This window comes from Paramacrobiotus metropolitanus, unplaced genomic scaffold (genome assembly GCF_019649055.1).
Source record: "Paramacrobiotus metropolitanus isolate TYO unplaced genomic scaffold, Prichtersi_v1.0 Parri_scaffold0000130, whole genome shotgun sequence".
NCBI classification, from domain to species: domain Eukaryota; kingdom Metazoa; phylum Tardigrada; class Eutardigrada; order Parachela; family Macrobiotidae; genus Paramacrobiotus; species Paramacrobiotus metropolitanus.
The window spans coordinates 74,410-95,737 of NW_026570350.1; the positions used below are offsets into that span (position 1 = coordinate 74,410).

A 21,328-nucleotide genomic window follows, 5' to 3' on the forward strand; every position below is an offset into this window, starting at 1 on the left:
TTCATGGCCATTCGGAAAAAACATACTGTATAAATCCTTACTTGCACTGTTGCACACCAGCCAAGTAGGCTTAGAGTGTAATGCCAGTTCATATGTATCAGTAACACATTGTTCCGGCGATATAATTACACAGTCAGTGTACAGCAATGTTTATCGTTAAATAGCTTTAGATAGCCTTAAATACCTAATACATTTTACGTACGCAGTACAATTACATATTTATTTATTAGTTTAAATAATTTTGAACTCAGAACCTACTGGACTCGTAATCTTATGCATTGCGTGTAGTCCGTTCTCAAATACCATTTAATTCAGCGCCTCTGCTTAGCACGATTGGATTAGCTGATCCAAATGGATGCGAGTACAGTTTAAATGACAATTAACGAGTTAATTGATGTTAATGTTAGCTGGAGGACATGCGCTCCCGCTCTTTCTCCTTTCCCCTTGTGCAGCAAGTTACGTGAGTCTGCTAGTGGCGCTGCTCCTTCGAGATCGTGCGCGCGCGAGTGATCTCTGTTCTTTACCACCCGCCACCCCCAACTGTTCCTCTTCTGCTGTTATTTCGCACTTGCTCAGTAAAGGGGCCTTCGGTTGCGCAGGGCACTGGTCGCTCTCTTCCGCCGACCCCGGTCGGCCGGCTTTTCGCTGACCCACGGACCACGGTCACCGCACACAGCCGATCACCGAGAGCACCAGCCTCCCAGCAGCCGGGGCTCCAGTGCCCCCAGTGGAGTCCGGAAGCGGTAACATTAAAAAGCACTTACGTATGAAAGCTTACCAGTATTTGTCTCTTTTTCAGAAGCCACAAAGCTTTCACTAACAGAGCAGTAGAATTAAATTACACAAATCATAATTTATTAAAAGATATTTCTTGCCGCAGTCACACAGTCTGCTACAGAGTTTTCAATGCAACCCAAGTCCGCATCAGCCGCAGCGAATATCACCGTGCAACTTTGGTAATAGCGCATACGCCCCGCGCGCGCGACACTGTGCTGCCATTTCCGTCAGCTTGCACGCCATCCTTTCCTTCCTCCGTTGCACCTCCTCAACATTCTCCTGCAGCGCGATCGTCCGCGCCCTCTCCGCCCGTAGATTATCCTCCACCATACAGACATCCATACATTTCGCTGACAAGACAAACCGACACACGGCCGGCTGCAGCAGCAACGGCTCCGACGGACACGCATGATGCAGCACATAATACACGCCTTTAAACAGCCCGATACACTGCTGTTGAAAGGACGCATAATACTGCTCGGTCTTCTTCATCTTCCCGCTCAACGCCGTCTGATATCGGCAGCGAATATCCAGCAGCTGTTCGAAGTGTGTTAGACGATCTTTGCGTGCTTCTTCTAACAATTTTCGTGTCGATGGTTGAGCCGCCGCTAACGCGCAGTTCACTCTATCCAATGGCGATTCACACGACGTTTTCAACGGTTGACTGTTCACCGCACACAGGCGTTCCATCTCTGCTTCGGTCTGCCGCAGCGCCGCCTGTGTGCGGTAGAACTCCGCGTCCAGCACCGCGTTCTCGCCTTTGAGTTGGGTGTACTCTTGGCACCACTGTGATTGAATGTTGCACATCAGGTTCTCGTATAAATCAACAGTGCGGTTTAGGCAACGTTTAGCTGCTTCGTACGATTCCTGTTCGGCACAGAGTTCCCTGTTCAACTGCTGATTAATACACGTGGCTTTCTGACTGATCTTCTCCATGGCGGCCGGACTGCACTCGCTCTGTAGCGTCTTCTTCTTGCACATCAGGTTCTCCAAGCGTTGATTCAAGTTCTTTACACGTTTCTCCAGTTCTTTCTTGGTTTGGTACAGACACTGTCCGGCTTCGGTTAAATGCTTGCTTTCGCTTTGAATCGTTGCTGTTTGCTGCTCCGTCAGTTCCATCCGCCGCAACACGTTGAGAATCAACGCTGCCAACTCTGATTTACTGTAGACGTGATTCTCATCGTAGTTCTGAACAGGATCGACGTAAGGTGCGGTGACCTTTAGTGAAGCTTTTCGTCTATTGGTTTTACAGGGAATTTCCTTAGTTTCCACTCGAGAACAATTAAGCTCCTCCTTCTTTTTCACGTTTATGTCACCGCAGCCAACGGACTTGTAAGATGGTTCCAAAACGTGTTGGCAATCCGCGGCGAAGCCCAGCGACGAATAACTACGATCGTTTAATCTCCTTATCGGACTCGGAACATCGCTTTTTTCGTTTCTCGGTTCTGGCTTCGCAACGGCATAGTTGGTCATTGGTAAATTCGTCCGTTAGCAGCAGCATTGCATCGGGAACGTTCGGTTTTTCGCATTTCTCTGTGTCCACTGCTTTTTCTTCGGACGCACACTCCTCCTCGGACATCCAACCCGCCGCGTTTGACGGGTAACTGTTAGGAAACACGGGTATCGCCTCCTTAAGTTCACGGTTTCTTGCTTTACGGGCGCATTCCAGATCATCAACGATAATATTCGGGGAGCATTGCTCCGCGTCATCAATGCACGCTGATGCGGTCACCGCGCATCCGTCGAGGTTCTCGGTCTTTAGTCCTTTCGCGTCAGTCGCATCCGTTGGGTCTTCGGTCGAGATGGATTTATGCCGTTTCTTCCGGGATTTTCCGAACGGAATCCCAAAGAAGGTCCGCCGAGGAACTTCCTCATTATCCTCTTCGGCACCCGTTTCATGATCGCCTTTCTTCTTTTTTCTTGGATTTCGGCTTTTCCGATTTGTCGGTGGCGACAGATGGTGAAGTTTCCACATCGGTTCCGGATTTCTGATCTTTCTCTTTGCTTTTCCCTTTGCTCTTCTTTTTCTTCTTACTTTTCGACAGGGATTTCTTTTTGCTCTTGCTTTTTGATTTCTTCTTTTTCTTGGACTTGGTTTCGTCCTTATTCGTTGGTTCTTTAGACTCGCTCGGTTCCGCTGGCTTCTGGTTCGACGGGAATATAACTTTTTCCTCGGTATTTTTCTGCGCTGCTTCCAGTTTTTCCATTTTTACTTGAACTGTCTTCAAGGTCTCCACAGGTTGTCCGGTTTGCATGCATTCGTCGAACTGTTCGTGCTCTTTCGCAATACATGCGATCTTCTCGATAGCACTGATTCCTGGACAGCGTGTGTCTGTCTGACAGGCATCGGTCTGTTTTACTGGGCAGCTGTTTTCCGTCAGCACGTTTTGGCATCGATCGGTCTGTTGCACTGGACAACCACGTTCCGTCTGAACAGCTTCACATCTTTCGGTCTGTTGTATTGAGCAACCACGGTCTGTCTCAGCGTTTTGGCAACTATCAGCTCGCTTAAACGGACAAGTGCGCTCCGTCTGCACTTTTTCGTTGCACACATCCACCGGTTCCTTGTAACACGGCGTCTGCACGGGTTCATCGACACACACAGGTTTAACAGGTTTAGGGACATCACACCCTGAAGAGCGTTCTTCTCGTTCCGAGTTCATCGTTGATCGGTGTCACCGGCCGGGAGTTGTCGGAAAACTGGACACGCTGAGAACAACCGCAGCGTTTGCTGGTCGGACGGTCTTCGCAGTTGAATTTATGGATTTGCCCGGAAAGGTCAGCACTGGGTATGTCGCATGTTCGGCAGGTGACGGAACGCTTGGTGCGGGTAACGCCATCCGGACTCTTCTCGGTTGTGATCGATTGTTCGGTGACGACTTTGGAGTAATACGGATCGGATCTGAAGAATCAAAAATTACTCGAATAATTGCACTGCAAGTTTCAACCTTAAAAAATAGAATAAATTAGCACGAATACGAAAAATGATTTCACAATAATCTTCATGATTGCGGTTAAATTATTGTGGCAGTAATCCGCAAAGAGGCACGCGCAACTGCGCTTGTATAACATGTACTGTAGTTGTAGACGATAACAATAACGTTAATCCGCAAAGTTTTACACAATGACCGCACCGCAATTCAAGAGTCAAGAATAACTTAAGAAACTCGAAAAAACTGGATGAGTAGTCAGTCAAGAATTTTTAAAAAATTATAATATTAACTTAATATTATTAAGTAAGTAATTAATTGCACTGTTTGACAGCTTAGATAAATTTTGAGTTGCTCGCAGCACTTGTACTCGTAGTACTGTCTACAAAATGCTTCGTCTGAAGCATCATGTGACTTGGCAACAATCATTTTCACGTACATACATGTGTACTTACCGTACTTTATTTTCAGTAAGCCAAGAAATAAGTTCTTGATTTGGAGCAGCGTGCGTATTTGCAGTAGTGTGTCCTGCTTACTTACGTCCTGCTCCAGCTGATGGAAAATGCAGAGTATTACGGTGTGTGAACCTGTTATTCGTTTCCATCGATCTCTGGCGTTCGCCATACCCATTTCGTCCGCCACCGAAATCTCCCGGGGCAGCCAAATACGCGTCCCCGTTTTTCGCTACAATTACGTCTTCTATACCGTTGACCTTAGTACTATTCGGTTTCATTATGGAGCCACGCGAGCGTTCGCTGGGTGGTGCGGCGTCCAGTTTCGCCATGGCGCGTGCTCGTAGCGCTTGCAGCTGTTCTTCTCCGGGATTGGCGCTTTGATTACCGCCCACATCGAACACCGTCCGAAATTTGTCTTCATCCGTCTCGAACGAATCCCGCATCCCGGGCAGGTCTGTGTACGACAGGGTGAGCGAACTCGGTTCATGGTGCGAATTACGGGAACGCGATTTAATCGAGGCGCTGTCAGGTGTGCGAGGACGATCACCAGTTTTATTACTCATGGAATACGTGCAAATATTTACTGTGTTATTTTATTTCCACCAAATTTGATAACACATACAGGTTAAAATGACGTAAAAACCAAGCAACACAATAACAAAGTAATAAATTAGGACAGCATTAAGAATTTTCTGGATTCAACATAACCTCTGGTTCAACAGTTCCGGCAGCATTTGCCACATCTTGATTTTGCACTGGCGTTACAACTACACTATTTTCCGTTTCGGCTGGATGAACGACTGCCGTCGCCACCGATTGCGGTTCGATCTTTATCCGGACCATCTCCACATCGACCGCTTGAAGATTTTGTTCCGCCGTTAGTGTTTTTCGCATCGCCGCAGCATTCGTAACCTCCGGGATCCGGGCGTCCTCGGGAATCGGTGAGACCCGCACCGCTTCCTTGATTTCATTGAACAGCTGGTTCTTTTCCGGAGCGCTTGGAATCGAAGATTTCGGTGGAAGCATGCCGGGTTGTAAGGTCACGGGTTCGTTATTAACCGGCGGAAGCGCTGGCTGGTTGGTCTGAGCAACGGAGCGGATGTTCATATCGGGATAGCCGGGGATATCCGTCGCCGGATACGAACGACGAAACTGCAGAATCATACGTTGTTAAAGAAACCGGCTTAACGTTCGTAATGAAAAAACATGCAGTTTTCGCGGACTTACTCTGGCGCTTTTCGGATACTGTATCGCCAGGTTGTTCTTCTTGATGAAACTGTCCAGTCGGTCTTCGATATATTTGCGTGGATTGCGGTCCGATCTAACCAAACAAAATCCAATGAAGACATCATTTTCAGGTTGAAATAAAAGTGGAATTCATTCCGAAAGAAATATTGAACACTTTTATGTGAATTTAAATGACATAGAAACAAGTTATTTCGTACATTTGGTCGCTCTTGGAGCGCAGCTGCCCGATCACTCTACCGCCGACCGGCCGTGCCACCTGGTGATCACAGTGAGGGAACTTCGTATCACCGTAATGGTTGGCCGCCTGTTTGAACTCCAGGCACTCCTGTTCACGCATATGCCGCTGCAGCTGTTTGGCCACAGCCAGGTTGCGGAATTTGGCTTCCCGCAGTTTCTGTGCGTCACTGGCGTCGCCGGACTGGATGGCGCGGTACTTCATCATCTCCAGATGCGGCCGGATGGAGTCGGTGATGTAGGCGTGCGGCCAGCCGGACGTCCGACTAAAAGCAGCGTTAAAATATTTCAGGATAATCGAATTTAGGCACAAACTACTCGTAACATTTGCATTTTGCGTACCTGCTAGGATGCGGATCTACTGGTTTGTCGCATGATACACATTTGTAGGCGCCAAACGGTCTGCAAATGAAATAGCAGCATACTGTAAAATCCATAGCTACTTTTCCCAATATTTATCTCTACTGCACTGCTCTTTAATTAGCTTGTAGGGTTTTGGCACAGCTATTAAAAGCAACAACTGACGGCATATTTTAATTTCAATTGAAAACTTTATGCTTCATCCTTTTACTGTTTCATCCCTTTCCTTACATATTATTTATTCTTGCTTTATATTTTGTTCATATTACTCGCGATTTTGAAAAGGATTTGGCCAAATTCTTTACGTTTTTGTTACTTGCAACGGCTTTCGTATAATGCCGAATAAAATATCCTTCGTTATAGGTACAATTAGTTGGCATTACAACATCCGTACCGTTTAGCTCCGGCAGCCGAATCCACATGTAACAGTCCTTCCAGTTGGATGACGCGGTTATGCACTAGCTGGATGTTCCGGTTGGTCTGCTCCAGCAGCTGCTCGTGCGACTCGTTATTCATCTCGTTGTTGATGCGGTAGTCTAACTGGCCGAGGGAACTGTCCATGGCTTCCGCCTGTACACCAGCACAAGAATCGTAGCTAGAGCCCTGAAAACGCTAGCCAAAGGTCGTACGCACCTGTAGCTTCAAGTCGTCCTTCATATCCAGTAGCTTCTGCTGCAAGATATTGGCCACTTCCATGAACTGGTGCCGGTCAACTTTATTCCGCACTTCTGCCGCGTCAGCTTTCTAAACCAAACAGTAGAAGTATGATCAAATACATTAACTAGAAACGTCATAATAATGGAATAATATTTTTGTTTAATACAAATAAGAAGAATAAGAAGCACAAATAAGAAGTTGAGAACTCGTTAATCTGTAAAAACTAAATCACTGATACAAATAAATAGTAATTTTGTTTATATTATTTCAGATTTCTATTCATCATAAACATCCATGCATAAATATTGCAGGTAAGGTGCGTAGCGAAACAGTAAATCCACTAACCGGAGAAATCATACCAGCCACTTGGTCAATATCCGCTTTAATGCGGTCCAATCGGCTGATTAATTCGTTGAGGTTCTGTCGGCCAACTAATGTTAAGTACTTTGTACATATAACGAAAGCCTCATTCATCACGTGTCTTACTTGCAAGCGATCTGCGTGGTGGTCCACCGTATTCTCCAGTTCCGCCAACCGCAGCTCCACCATCTGGAAGTTTTCCGCGCAGGCACGACAGAAAATGTCGAACTGGCTTTGACTGGGTCCTTGTGTACACTGTAAACAAAATCCGCTTAATCGATGCATTTACTCACGAAAAGTTCACTGAAAATTTCAGACAATTAACAATACAAAATAAAAATTTTCGTAAAAACTTGTAAAAATAATGAATAGCATATACTTAAGAATACTAATAACATGTTAACAAAGTACTCGAAAATATTTTACGTTGTTCTTGTGAAGTAAGCAAAATTACCGGCGATTTTTCCGTCTTGGGCAAGCTGAGTTTCGGCTGGATGGCAATCCGTGACGGCGCGGCCGGCAATTTCGCCGCTTGCTCTTTCACCGCCTTACTAACGGCTGCTAGCTCCGCTGCCATGATACTAGCGCGACTCTGCAGTTCGGCCAGCAATCGCTTCTGTGCTTCGTTGGCGGCGTTGAGCTCTCGCATCTGGGCGTGCAACGCCTGGGTCTCCGCACTGGGGCGTTGGTCATCCGTGTCAAAGAGCGGTGACACCGGTCGCGAACCACCGCCCTCCGTGACCTTTACCGTTTGGTCGGGGAGCGCACTGCCTGCAGTGGTTTGTAAGCCGGTATTTGCGATTTGCGCTGGGATCAGTTCGGCGCCGATATGGCTGGGCCCCCATTCGCTGACCCATTCGCTCAGCGGGGCGATGGATTTACGGACTTCATCCAAATCATCCGCTGTAACGAAATTTCTCCTATCTTTTGACAGTTCAACGTAAACAAGCGATTAAATGCAAATGGATGTAGCGTTGCATTTGCTTAAGTATATTTTTCTGTTCCCTTCATTTCAAAATTTTTGAATTTAATCGCTTCAGAAGTCTACACCAAATAATTCCCATCTATTTTAGAAATTTTATAAATAAAATATTATTCTATTATTTAAAAAAAACCGTTTAATGATTTTCCTAAGTTTGTTGAAATTAAAAAATTTATAATAAATTGTTTTGCATTGTGTTATTCCTAATTTTGTTTCGTAAGTTCTGTGTTTGTCTTACCGATTCTTCGAAATTCATCCTTGTTTGCTACATTGCCGAGATACGCTTCTAACCGGTTCAGCCGTGCTTCGACACGTTTACTCCATTTCAGGAGATTCCCGATCTTGGTTAACGAATGCAGGACTTCGCCGTCGGGCGGCGCGATGAACGATGGGACATCCAGCGACTCGCGCAGGCTGAGCGCGCGCGAAGTCGAACGGGGCGAGGAACCGGGTGACGAATGATCCGGAGAATGTAAAGGAGACACGCTTTCTCTGGTTGTATCGCGAGCTGCGTCCAGCGCTTTGGTAGACCGGCGTTTCTCCGTTTCGGTCTCCGCGGTAGTTGCCAGGTCCCTTGCGTCTTTCGGAAACGACACGCTGCGGCTGCGTTCTGAAATTAAGAAAGTGACGCAGTGAAAAAGATATTATGGGATTTATTAAAAAGGTTTGACCACAAATACCTAGTGTTAAGCACCTCGGGCAGGAACCGAACTGGCTCTTCCAGATGAAGTGGATCGTCTCTCCGCGTCTGCCGTTCGCGGTTCATCGCCGTTTTCGGGTATCGTTACCAACGGCGCGAAGGCTTCGAGAACAGCGGAAAGCGGTGATGCCTCGGCGTCGTTCTCAGCTTGGCGATTGATCAGGACCTCTCGCAATGCGGGCCACGTCACAAATGGGAATTTGTTCGGTACGGCCAGATCTTCCTCTTCATCGTCATCACCGAAAGCTTCACCGTTGAGCGCCTAAAGGTTTCGTAAACCAAAGAGGGATTTTGAATTCAAAAATCAACAAGCGAGCACACGTAAACGTTTTATCCGAAACATCAAATAGGTGGCCCTTAGTCTTACCAAAACCGATTTTAAAAAAAATTTAATCGGAAAAACTGAGGCAAGTGCATTTGCACCGTGTCACCAAGAAAGCGATGAACATAACTCCTTATAAAAATATGAAACTTCGACTTCGACGAAAATCGATTCAGGCGTTCTGAAGATTTAAAAAAATGATTTATTAGCAGTCCTTCCCAAGATGGTGGAAGAAACAATTACTAAAAAAATTTTATTTGATTTACGTACATATCGTTCAGAATTTCAAATAGTGACCTCGTGAAATTTCAAATAGTGACCTCGTACATATCGTTCAAAATTTCAAATAGTGACCTTTCCGAAAATGATTCCAAGACTTTAGAATTTGGGAAGTCATTAAAAGCGCATTGTTTGCTGTTCTTACCCATAAAATGGTGAAAATATATTCTCGAACAAAATTCAGTCGGATTTTGAAAACGCTTTGTTTAACTTTCGCGTTTTGACCTTTAAGAATCGATTTATGTAGCTGGTGAGCCCCTAAAATTTCAGCTGCTGGTGACTTTTATTGAGCAAATGGGTAAAAAGTACTAAAAACAATTGGTAAAGAATGGTTAAACTGGCTCTACAAACTTTAGTTTAACTGTTTCGAAGAAGTGACCTTTAGAAAATAAAAATCATTGCTCTGCTAAAAAGATTTATCAGACCGTTCAAACTTTTATATTACCTGCTGAAACGCTGCATCAGGATTGAACATCCAGCGCTGAATATACCGCATCAGCGAATGCTTCAGCTTCTTTACTTTATTCACCCCATCCAACAACTCATCCATCACACTGAACGCCTTCTCCAGCGACTGCTCCGCCGCATCCATTCGCTTGGATAACTGCGCCACCTGCCAGGCTTCGATTAACGGACTACTGGTTCGCCCCGCTTCCCCCGTCTTCTCCGCCATCCGTTCACTCAACCGGTCCGTCGTCGGCAGCTCATGGAACGCTTCCATCTGCAGACGCAGCGTCGAGACCCGGTGCTCCAGCGTCGCAATGCGCTGATCACTGCGGAAATCCACCACATCCTTACCCGTCCGTTCGGACCCCGGGAACTCCGGCATCCAGCGCACGGCTTCGCGGATGAGTTCGCGGGAGGGGCGTTCGGTAAGGTCCACCCGGTCCTGCCCGATATCCAGGCGGTTGATCAGGTACTCGAGGAGGCAGTACAGGCTCCGGAAGTTGACGACCCCATAGTCGGGGGTCTTCAACGCTAGGACCAGAAGCTGCAGGACGCTGGCGTGTTCGGGAAAGGGAGCGTTGGGGTCTGGCGGGTCGTGGCCGAGGGGCCCGTTGGGGCTGCGGGGCGAGCGGGCGGCATCGCCGGGTTGGGCACGTTCGAAGGGAACTGGGATGCGGGTTGCGGAGGAGCTGTTCGGTGCGGGCGTGCTGGGAACGCTGTACGACATTTTCGTTATTCCGAAGCGCAGGAATTACTAGATCGCTAGATCATTTTGAAAAAACCGATGACGCTTCCTCAATAGTTCTTTGCAAAGTACTGTTCGATTTGCAGTTTTTAATTTTTTATTGATACAGAGCAGCAAAAACGGTAATCAGCCGTATTGCACCATGTTGCTTAGCAATCAGAGAGTACTCATAACAGTACAGTAATTAAAACAGCTCAGATCGAATGATGTTGGTACAACTGCGTCATGCATTTTTCTTTTTTAGCAGTATTCCTGGTTGATTCGGCGAAGGAGCTCGAGGATTCATCGGTCGGCCAATCTCGTACTGAATCCAGTCCCGAACCGATCCAACTTCGATGAACGTTCCCACGCCGCGCATTTCGTCGTCTGCAAAGCCAAAAGGTCAAACGTTTCTTAGGAGTTGTATGACTGTATATTTTAGCGCACCGATGCATCCGGTTGACACCATCATTCCGGCCACGCGCTGGAAACCTTTCGGTCTATCCATGCAAATTCTGGAAGAAAGAAAAATCTAAGTATATTCGCATTGGGGAAAAAGCCGTTGGAGTACTTACAACGGGGCTCCGTAATCCTTCTGCAAAATAGTGAACAGATATCGGTAATGGCATCAACTTAATCGGCTCTACAAAATCAATGTGAACGTGTTGTTAACTAGAAACTATTTAAAACAGAAGAAAAATATAAACCATCCACTTCAGCTAAGAAAAAAGAAATCTCTTTCCGGTAACAAAAATATTGTTTTATTGAATTTCTTAAATCTTTTTAATCTAATATTTCTTTTATTTTTTGGGATTTTCATGAAATTTTTAAAAATTTCTTATTTAATTTAAAATTTTAATTATGAGGTTATAAAATAAATAAGCTATTAAAAAATAAATCAATCAATCATTAATAAATAAGTTAATAAATAATTTTAATTTCTAGAAAAGCATAATATAGTAATTTGAGGCGCACCATGCAGCTTTTCTGTCCCGGTTTCCCGCCGCAAAACCACCCGGCCGCCGGGTTCCCTTGCTGGCGCAGCCACACCTGCTGCGGCGGATGTCGATGCTCCATCTTTTTGCGGGCCTCTTCGCAGGCCGCTTTGCCCAGAATATTGTACTCCACCCGCTGTACACTCCCGTCGTTGAGGTCCCGCCCAAACGCATTGGTGGCGTTGAAACCAACCGCGACACAATCCCCGCCGTAACCATCTGCCGTGACCTCCTGGTCGCTGTCGGGATCCGTCAGGCAGGCGGTACAGTAACGGGTCATGTCGACGGGATGTTCCAGTTTTAATAGCGATAAGCCATTCTCCGGATAGCGGACACTGGTCTGCGGGATAACCGTGGTGACTTTGTAGGGAATGCTTTGCGGCAGTTGACCGATTTTGGCCCAGAAACGGCCGCTTTCGATGGACGTTGGAAAACGAATACTGTGATAAACATATAACATTCACTGCCAGCAAAAATTTGTTAAATACAGAAAAGACTGATATTACACGACAAGTCATACTTTATTATCAATAACTTTTAGTTTTCTATTATAGCACACGTATATTAATCGTTCTTCGTTACATGTAGATTGTAATTTGTTTATATTGGTTATCAGAAAAGTTTATAAAATAAATGAATAATTTTCATTAAGATTCATTGTTAGTTTCCATTAATTAACTGATTTGCTCGCGCTCGATGCAAAGAAACCATAAAGGTCACCAGGTCACTGAAGAAAAATAAATCAATAATTTTTATATTAAATAATTGTGATTTTGCAAGCACTAAATGATTTTCCAAGGATTTCATCGATAGACGATTACTCTAAATTCTAAAAGGTCGCACTTACGCTGTAGTTAGCACCCATTGCGGATCGACCAAAACACCCACACCAAAGGTTCTCAATCCAAACGGCACGCTATTCGTCTGCGATTCGTACAGCGACGCGATGTAACAACCGGGCCCATCTGATAACTGCGTACTCTGTGGGCGATTGCAGTATGCGAGTGGGCCATCACCCTCTGTCCCACCGTTTCCCGTCTCCGGTTTCTGTGAAGCATCAGTAGCTCCCGCTGTAGAATACGTGAAAATGAGTTCGGAGATATTCCCCACGGATAATCCACTGTGCGACGTTGTCGATTGGGCGTCCTGCGCAGGATGACTGGTATGGTTTTCGGTTGTGAAGAAGTTATTGGGTAGTGTTGCGAAAGGCTCCAAGAACGGCGCTGGTGTCTCGGCAGGAATCAGACCCATAGCGTAAGTGTAATGAGACGTCGTTGGACTGGACGTGGCCTGCGTCGTGGTAGCTGAACAGGTCAGGGGCGGGCCTTCGGGAAGGAAGAGCCCCGGGTAGGAGCAGCAGAATTCCCGCTCGGGCTCGCAGACGCGACACATTGTCGCTTCCTCGGAGGGGTGGAAGCCCATGCTGCGGCATAGCTGGATGGAGACCTTGTCGTTGTTGTAGCAGTGTCCGCTGCCTAAAACACCAATACCGCCGTGACCTTTTGAGGTGAGGAACTTTCAAATGGGAAGGTGGGATTTTGTACCTGTTATGGTGCGCAGACGGGGATCCTGGAGGAAGCAGGCTGAACCTGGGAAAGAACGCAGTACGTTGGGATAATGGTGTGGCCCATGAGAATTGTTGGTCGGATATTGGTACAGAGAGAATTGTTACTGACAGTACCGACACTTGCCAAAACACCCATATTGCCACCATGCATCAGTAAGGCCCACAACCCGATCAATTTAATCCCTCCCGTTGGCAGAAGGAGTAAGACAGTCATGGAATAAAAATCTAATACCTGGTGCCGCGAAAATTTAAATCGAAGTACCACAAAACTTCACGCTTCCCTCTGGAGAAATTTACAGAGGCCGATGTGAATTAGAGATGAAATCAAGATTATCCAACTACTGTAATACTCGTATTTGTTTTTTGTTTTTTATACGATTATGCAGAGTTGGCACATTTTATTAATGCACCCCATGCAAAACTGTACTACACGTACAATATACGTGTTACGGTTGAAATACTCGTACTACAGAGTGCTTGTGCTAATTATAATATACTTATTTACTTAAAAATTATTTTTTATTAACATTGCATTTTACAACATATCATACTAATTATGACATCTAAAGTAGCGCATTAATAAGAACCTTATATTTTTCGTAACTTTAAAGGTTAGAACAAATTGGACGCTGTGGCGTCTGCGGAAGCAAGCGCCAAAGAAAATCTGAACGGTCCAAAATAACTGCCGGCATCGATCCGGGCCGCTTTCTTAACACCTGTCTGGGATTGTTACTGCCCACGGAGATCGGGGAATTATTATCGAAGAGAGACAAAAAAGGAAAATGGAACCGAAGTCCAAACCAGACAGTTCCCGCTAATCATAGGCAATAAGTTTTCTTTTTTTTTGCCCTGAATAATCAATCAACCGGTGATTTAACATTTAAGTCATTATTACTCACTAACCTGTGATTTTTGAATTTGACCAGTGCTCAACAACCGAACTTTTTCAAATCTAGTTTTATTTGTTGAGGTTTTTTGCGCGTTCTCAATTCGGGGATTCATTTACCGAATAAAATGAATAAATAATTCCGCACCAATAAGAGTAATAATAAATAAGTCCGCACTAATCCATCCGAAGAATTAAGTCCGCACTTTGTTAAGTATCTACACTGCGACTGCGCAGCCGCAAAAGTGCTGTACGAGTATGGTAGTGACTGCAATTATCTGGGTGTTTTGCAGTGGCTATGTGGCGCGGCTATAACGCTTTCGTCACTGATTTTTTTACCACGAAATTCCATTTACTCCTGTTCAATCGCATGAAGAAATAAATCGAAAGAAATCGGTATAATCGGAATTTTATGTTTTAAGTGGTTCACCTAAACGGCCACCGCTTATCTAAATGGTGGTATACATAAGCGACCTTGCTGGTAGTTCCTGAGAAATTTGGGGCTTTAATTGCTAGTCATCAGATCAATACAACAACAATGTACAGAGTACAGTAGATCTAGATCCAGGTAACTACGGTATTAATATGAGGTGCTATGAACACAAAACTAAGACGTCAAACATTATAGTGTGATAATGTGATTCCTTTTTCTCATGGAGTGGTCAGCCGGGTGACGTGGCTCATTTTTCATGCTGCGGCGGCGGTGACCAAGTACCTGTTTTAGTACTGTACGACTGCGATGTACCGTACCGGTGAGCGAATCTAGCTTGATTTGAACGTTCGCGAGCCCGGGAAACTGGTTGACTAGCAACGCAATGAACGCATACGTTAGTTTTGTCTTGGCTCGTGACTCAAGTAACTTGAGTCACTCAACTAAATGATCATTTTATGCGCTGCAGTTTAATATCGGTACTACAGCAAACACGAAGCCAAAATAAAGTAAAACTGTATTTGGAAAATTTTCGTGGATCTTAATTTAACATCGTCGCGATCGGCAGGTCACTGCTTGCATTCGGGTTAACCTATATAGGACGTATCATTATTGGTTTACTTTTTTGCCCGAGAAGCTAAAGTGTTATACTTATTGTGATCAATCGGAGTTTTGCCATACGCAAAGGAAGCCATTCGAATAGAGGTAACCGTAAGAATTACTCGTATCATTCAATGTCTGCCCATAGGTTACCGAAGAAAGACTCGGCAAAGCTCCTTTAATAATAATTCATACAAAGGACTTAGTAATTGATACGACAATGTTCCGTTAACTAAATCGTAAATTTAAATTGCCTTCGGTGCCTCTTGCCGGTTGGCAAAATAATACGTCAGGTAACGTGCGAGAATACTCCCGTACTGTGGGTTTTGGCTACGCGCGAGAATCTATCGCGGAACAATCGTTCTCGAACACACTACCACATACGTCAAATTTATTACTTCATGGGATGAAGTTAAGAACTACCGGTAGAACCGACAGGTATCGTATCATTTAGAATGTGAGCAGTATTCACATCGCAACCGATCTCAACGTACTAGGAAAATCCAACAGCCGGGGTTCATATTTCCACCATATCTGCTGCTGTTATTCTGCAGTTGTGACCATTCATCGCGAATTTTGTTCGGGGATTACGGCCCTGTGATCTAGAAGGAGGTGGCAATGGGCCAGTATTAAATATGACTAAAAATCAGTGGCGCATTTCGTCCTCGTGGGGGTATCCAGTTAGCGTTTTGAATCCCCTAGCCCAACAACAGGTCCATGAGATTACAGGCAAAGGCAAACGAGTGTACACAGTGTATTGGGTAGTTATTTCCTCCAGGTGATTGTCCGTAGACCGGGACCAATGGGACGTACTCGATGGTAAAGTGTCCGGTTGAGGAAAATAAAAAAAACAAGCAGGTAATGTAACTGCAGCTTCAGCCAGTCTGTGGGCATTTGTCCCATGAATCAAAAGATCCGGATAAGATCAGGGCTGTCAGCCACACAGCTGGCAAAAGCAGTGGTCTACACCGTTAAACATGGGCTGCACAAAGCTTCCTACCTTCCTCCGCATGTGGAGGCGTGGCCTTGCAAAGCACTGGTCGTTATGCAGGCATAAGCCAATTCTGCAGGAAGTTCTAGCCCGCCTTGCTGGTGAAATATGTTGCGCAGAAGATAGACTCCTTCGTTAGGTAATCTGAATTTCAAACCCGGGCCGCTCATTTTGTTGATATCTGTTAGATTGCTGATATCCTCTTGGAGCACCACTAATTCTTCACCAAATCGATTTACGATTTTCTTTCTGAGCATTCGCATGTGCCGCTAGTATCGGAGCCGCACCCACAACGGGTGCTTGTCCTAGACGTTGCGGACTTTTGCGGCTGTCCTGACGGACTTCCGTCGCGACATGCCGATACTGTTCCTTCTTGTCCAGGCGTTACGTTTCTCACACTGTGGAAAATGAATGTGTAACTCGCATCGGAGAATGGTAGGGTAAAAGATTCTCTGCTAGACAGGGACACTCTGAGTTTACTCTGCTGATGATGTAAGCCCGATAAAATGACCTTTGCTCGAGGCATCCTGCCCTGTATATTCTGCAGTGCGGTTGTACTCTGTAATCTGCCACGGATGAGCAGGCACTGGCAGTGAACGATGTAAAAGTACACATTTTCGACCATCTTGCAGTAAACGGACTTAACGGAGTGGCATGCAGCCTCTGCATTTCGGGTATATGTACATCCGATATCTAATCCGTAGTTGTACAGATGTGTGCTGGTACGGTTTGGGCGATTTGAAAGCATGATTTCTTCCATGCCGATTGGAAATTTTTGTAAATGTTATTGAACAGGAGTTGGGCGAAATAAACAACAATAAATAAACAACAATAAATAAACAGGAATTGGGCGAAATATTGTTTTGTAATTCGATGTGAAGTGTTCGGCCTGAAATACAAATAACTGCAATGGCAATACAAAATAACTACCGATGCATTATATCGGGATAAGAAAAGAGTGCTATCGATTTGTGTACTTTATCATCGTTTTGGATACTAATGGCACTTGCGATGTATTAACCAAGATTAACCAAGATCTTCTCGCTCAGTGCTTCCACGCCGCGCTATTGCTAATCCCGTGGGCAGTATCAGGGGGTTTCTGTGAGCAGAACAGAAGCTCATGTTTGTGGGGTGGTTGTTCGATGTATTATTGAGCGATTTTCCACTCTTCTGGGCGTTCGCGGGAGCGAATTCACGCAAATGCATTTCCTGGTAACAGGCGGACATGAGAACATGTTCGGGTGGGGGTCTGTTGTGCTCGTAATGGCGGTATGTGCTCTGTAGTTCGTCGAACGCCGATTGGGGCAGCCAACCTACTTAATTCACTCGGCCGAATACATTCAAGTGGAGCTGCATGGTGATCGTACCAAGAAAAGCTTTTCGAGCTTTGAAACACGGAGTGGCTACCAGACTTGGCCCATTTTCGCTTTTTCCACTTTTATCCCACCCCCACCTTCACAGTTTAATTCCCAGCCCAGCCCACCTCCGGATACTCAAATTTTCAGCCCATCCCCCCTTTTCGATCTCATCCCGCAAAGTAGCCAGTGGCCACTTTGCGGCAACGCGTGCGGCAACTTAGCCTTAGCCTTCATAATATTACGCTTAATTTCTCTGTCAACCAACAAAAGTGTGCAGGGCAAAACGCTGGAATTCCGCTCCCGCAAGGGGGTTCAACCGTTCAAGGAAACTGACTTAGTAGGTAGCGTTCGTTCGCAGTTTGGCAAAGTTTCTCGGGCAGAAATGCTACTTGTTTTTGCAGTTTAGTAACTGTTTATGGAGGGTTTTCTTCCTAGAATCGTCGGTCCTTCGATGTAAAAAATGCCCATATTTTACTCTGTTCTGGACTTTGAGAGGGCGGGGAACCCACGGCGCTCCAGTCTAAAGATTTCACGCTGTACCGTAAATGAAGCAATGTCACAGGAGACCATTGCGCACAACAACAAGAAACCAGCGATCGCACGTTACCGACCGGTAGTGTTGAACAATAGCCGTCAATAATGCATAAAATCGTGTTGTAGTTGCAGTTAACTGCCACGGCTTATCAATTACCTGGCAATACTAAACCCACAAAAATGGCTCGCAGTTATGGTGCCAGTCAAGTCAACCTTTAAAGTTGCTTTTTCGCCTTCCCGCGGTTCCTTTTGTACATCGAGTTTGTAGCGCAAAAGTTGCTTTTCCAATCGCAATTTCCGCAAATATTCCGCAAAGGTGCTGAATTTTTTTCCTTTTGATTGTGCATTGATGGAACCGTAAGGCAGTCATCATGAAAGTCCACACTGCAAACGGGACAAGAAAAGTAAACTGGGGCCGTAAAGTATCTGTACAGACTATTGCAATTTCAATCTTATTTGCAATCTTATTTTATTGCAATCTTACTTAATTGCAATCTTATTTGCCGCTTTGGTGTTTGCTGGGCATATTTAATCGCGGTCTGACGCAGCGTAATTCCCTCGCGTTTCTGTACATATGTACTGTTAAAACAGTCGATTTTTTTTAAACAGTTGAATTTCTCTCAAAATTAAGTTCGTGTCTTTTTTTTCTTCATTCACGGTTACGCCAACAATACTTTTGGGACACGGTCGCAATAGTTGGTAATAATACGAGCAGTAGATCGAGTGTGATGTCCTGTGATTTGGTTGGCCGATGGCAGTATGAACGTGACTGGCGGCTACCACTACCGAATCTAACGGGTTGATACCTTTCAGTACCGATACGCTTTCCAGCGGTTATCAAAGGAAAGGTGATATTTGTTGACGCATATGTCATGAAAGGTTCAGCATCACTACGCGAACTTTAATTTTTCGCTGCACGGATGACTTATAGAAAGTCTATAAAACCTTCGAATAAATGTAATCCATCCGACTTACGGTACAATTAAATTCTGGCTGGCTAAGATAGCCACGTTCTTTTTGGAAGCAGACGTTTCCCCCTTTTCGATGTCACCCATCCATCCCTGATTGTGAGAAACCGAAATCCGACGCTGTGATTCCTGCGCACGTACGTGTTGCCAAGTACAGTGCCTTTCATCAGAGCATCTTTCAGCTCTGAGTTTTGATAATACTCTTCGGAATCTGACGGACATCCATTGAGTCTATCAAATAGGCGCCAGCGTCCTTTAACCATGAGGAACCGTCTTCTCTTAAAGCAACTGCGCCGAAATAATGTATATTAGCTAGACTCGAAAGGCACTTTACATGCGTTCTGTACGATACAGAGCCGGAAGTTCTGTAAAGTGAATTTACCAATCGTGCACCGCTGAATCTTACAGAGCGTTATAGAGCAGCGAGACCACTAACTCAAAAAATGTGTGCCCGTACTGTTAATTCGAATTAATTTTAATTTATTTTTCACCATGTGTCGGTGATTTCAGATAGTCACACTCTGTCTTGCTTTTTGACACTTCTTTTTTATCACGTACGGTTTCCATTCCCCATTTGTAAGATTTTTAACAAAAGTGTTCGAATATGAGTTCTCGAAAAAAACTCTTCTGCGACTTGCAAACCCTTTGTGAGCTGGAGATTGTTGAAAAGGCGCTCGATGAGTCTTCGAGCAGCAGTAGCGACGACTCATCTGAGAGTTCCAGTGAATCGTCGGAGAGTGAAACCGATGAGATTCTTGAATTCACTGCCTTTTTATCCAGTAAACGATTTCTTATGGACCGAACCGTTGTACCGAAGAGGCATGACTGGATGGAAAAACTGGGAGTCGCCAGTGATAGTACGTACCGAGCTGAAGTCCGGGTTACACGAGAAGGATTTAAAAGAATTTACGATCTTATTTGCGGACACCGTGTTTTTCAAAACGAATCAACAAATATCCAGCGGCCAGTAGATTTTCAGTTGGCGATTGCTTTATATCGATTTGTCCATTACGGAAATGGAGCTTCGTTTAACCATATGTCTTTTAATATGGGACTGTCTTGTGTCTTCCAACTAAAGCGGGGTCTTCGTTTTCGCTTGAGTTTCTCCTGGGTGCCATCACATTCTGTCGCATTATTGCTGATAACCGTTACTGCTTTTGCCCTGATAACTGGTAGCGTGCTCATTCTGCACTAATCTAATAGCGTATCTCAAAACTCAAGGTAAACTAAACTCAATTAAAATCAAAACTCAAAGGTAAACTCAAAACTCAAATTTTCTGCGAAAAGTTAGCACATGAAAAATTCACAACAAATTCTTTTGACAAATTATTTTTTTGACTTGTGGTGAAAAATGCGAGTTCTGTATCGTAACGGAGCAGGAGAGTTCCTTTTAGATACAGAACACTTTAACTCGGCCGTCCAATCAGAGGTAGGGGGGTGTGATCGAAAAATTACAGAACTTCCGGCTCTGTATCGTACAGAACGCATTTAAAGTGCCTTTCGAGTCGAGCTATTGACGGTTATTGTCCAGCAATAACAGTCGTTAACGTGCGATCTGAGGCTTTCTTGTTGCTATGCACAACGGGGCAATCGAACTTCTATGGCATTTTAACTTTCATGTGCCATTAGAAGTTTGAGTGAATAGTTGCCTTTATGGTGTCTCAAAAGTAAATGGTGGCCGTACATCGTCGCGATCGTAAAATCGACAATTTCAATTCATGGCTCGAAGCGTTCCTCTTGTTTGCACGTTATCGTGCCTTTTACCATCCCGATTTGGCTACTCATTTCCTGTCTTACGTCGAAATCATTCGTGGTATGGCTATCCAGCGTCCGTTTGTTGTTTGGATTGAATACGATAAGCGTTTCCGCGATCGTATGAGTTACGCTGAGGCTGACGATGATGCCTGGTTCACTGAAGACATAACTTTAATGGCAGATGTACTACGTACTTGCACGATTATTGCAACTCCTACTCCCGTGACCGCGACTATTCCCACCTCTTCAACTGGCACTACTGGCCCACGTCCACCGCTCGGTGGTTACTGCTTCAACTGTTTCGATCCGTCTCATTATTCTACCTATTGCCCGAAGCCTAAACGCGTTCCCAGTCGAACTGACACAGCCAGTGCCTCTTCTGCGGTCGGTGTCAGTTCCACCTCGACTCCTCTAACATCAACTTCAAATTCCCAGTCAATGCAGCCCTTTCGTGGATCCCGTGTTGCCGTCTGCAGGGATTACAACACGGGAAAATGCCCAACTCCCTGCAAGCATCGTCGCATCCACATCTGTGATGTCTGTTTCGACATCAGCCATACCCGCTCCTATCACTCTGCCGTCATCAATCCCCAATAAGCCAACAACACCTCTTCGACCTTACAGATTCCTGGCATATTTGAAGTTTTTCCCAGATCGTGCAATAGTGGTTTCGTTCATTTTCGGATTACTTCATGGCTTCCGATTAGGTTTGTCATTACATTTTGCTTCGATTCTGTTATGTGTTATTTCAAGTTTAGGTTTCACTGGC

General features: G+C 45.1%; 2 protein-coding genes across 8 annotated transcripts; both read right to left on the bottom strand.

Moving 5' to 3' along the window:
* Positions 1 to 3,543: 3,543 nt before the first annotated feature.
* Positions 3,544 to 10,604, bottom strand: LOC129598814 (uncharacterized). Of its 4 annotated transcripts, none has more exons than XM_055496874.1 (13): positions 9,750 to 10,604; positions 8,698 to 8,965; positions 8,242 to 8,613; positions 7,476 to 7,924; positions 7,148 to 7,276; positions 7,007 to 7,081; positions 6,638 to 6,748; positions 6,399 to 6,574; positions 5,987 to 6,046; positions 5,608 to 5,910; positions 5,390 to 5,483; positions 4,248 to 5,314; positions 3,544 to 3,679 (listed from the first exon to the last, which is right to left on the bottom strand). In XM_055496874.1, the coding sequence occupies exons 1-12, from the start codon at positions 10,476 to 10,478 to the stop codon at positions 4,844 to 4,846; spliced, it is 3,237 nt and encodes a 1,078-aa protein (XP_055352849.1). In that variant the 5' UTR covers positions 10,479 to 10,604; the 3' UTR covers positions 3,544 to 3,679; positions 4,248 to 4,843. The 4 variants fall into 4 exon arrangements, with proteins under 4 accessions (XP_055352849.1, XP_055352851.1, XP_055352852.1 ...); XM_055496876.1 differs by having other exon boundaries at positions 3,547 to 3,679; positions 4,295 to 5,314; XM_055496877.1 differs by having other exon boundaries at positions 3,548 to 3,679; positions 4,244 to 5,314.
* On the bottom strand, positions 10,576 to 14,290 carry LOC129598815 (uncharacterized). Of its 4 annotated transcripts, none has more exons than XM_055496880.1 (7): positions 14,263 to 14,290; positions 13,015 to 13,059; positions 12,318 to 12,945; positions 11,451 to 11,910; positions 11,051 to 11,070; positions 10,923 to 10,990; positions 10,576 to 10,862 (listed from the first exon to the last, which is right to left on the bottom strand). In XM_055496880.1, the coding sequence occupies exons 1-7, from the start codon at positions 14,273 to 14,275 to the stop codon at positions 10,720 to 10,722; spliced, it is 1,377 nt and encodes a 458-aa protein (XP_055352855.1). In that variant the 5' UTR covers positions 14,276 to 14,290; the 3' UTR covers positions 10,576 to 10,719. The 4 variants fall into 4 exon arrangements, 3 of the variants coding, with proteins under 3 accessions (XP_055352855.1, XP_055352854.1, XP_055352856.1); XM_055496879.1 differs by lacking the exon at positions 14,263 to 14,290 and adding an exon at positions 13,152 to 13,487; XM_055496881.1 differs by lacking the exon at positions 14,263 to 14,290 and adding an exon at positions 13,162 to 13,486.
* Between the last annotated feature and the right edge of the window lie 7,038 nt (positions 14,291 to 21,328).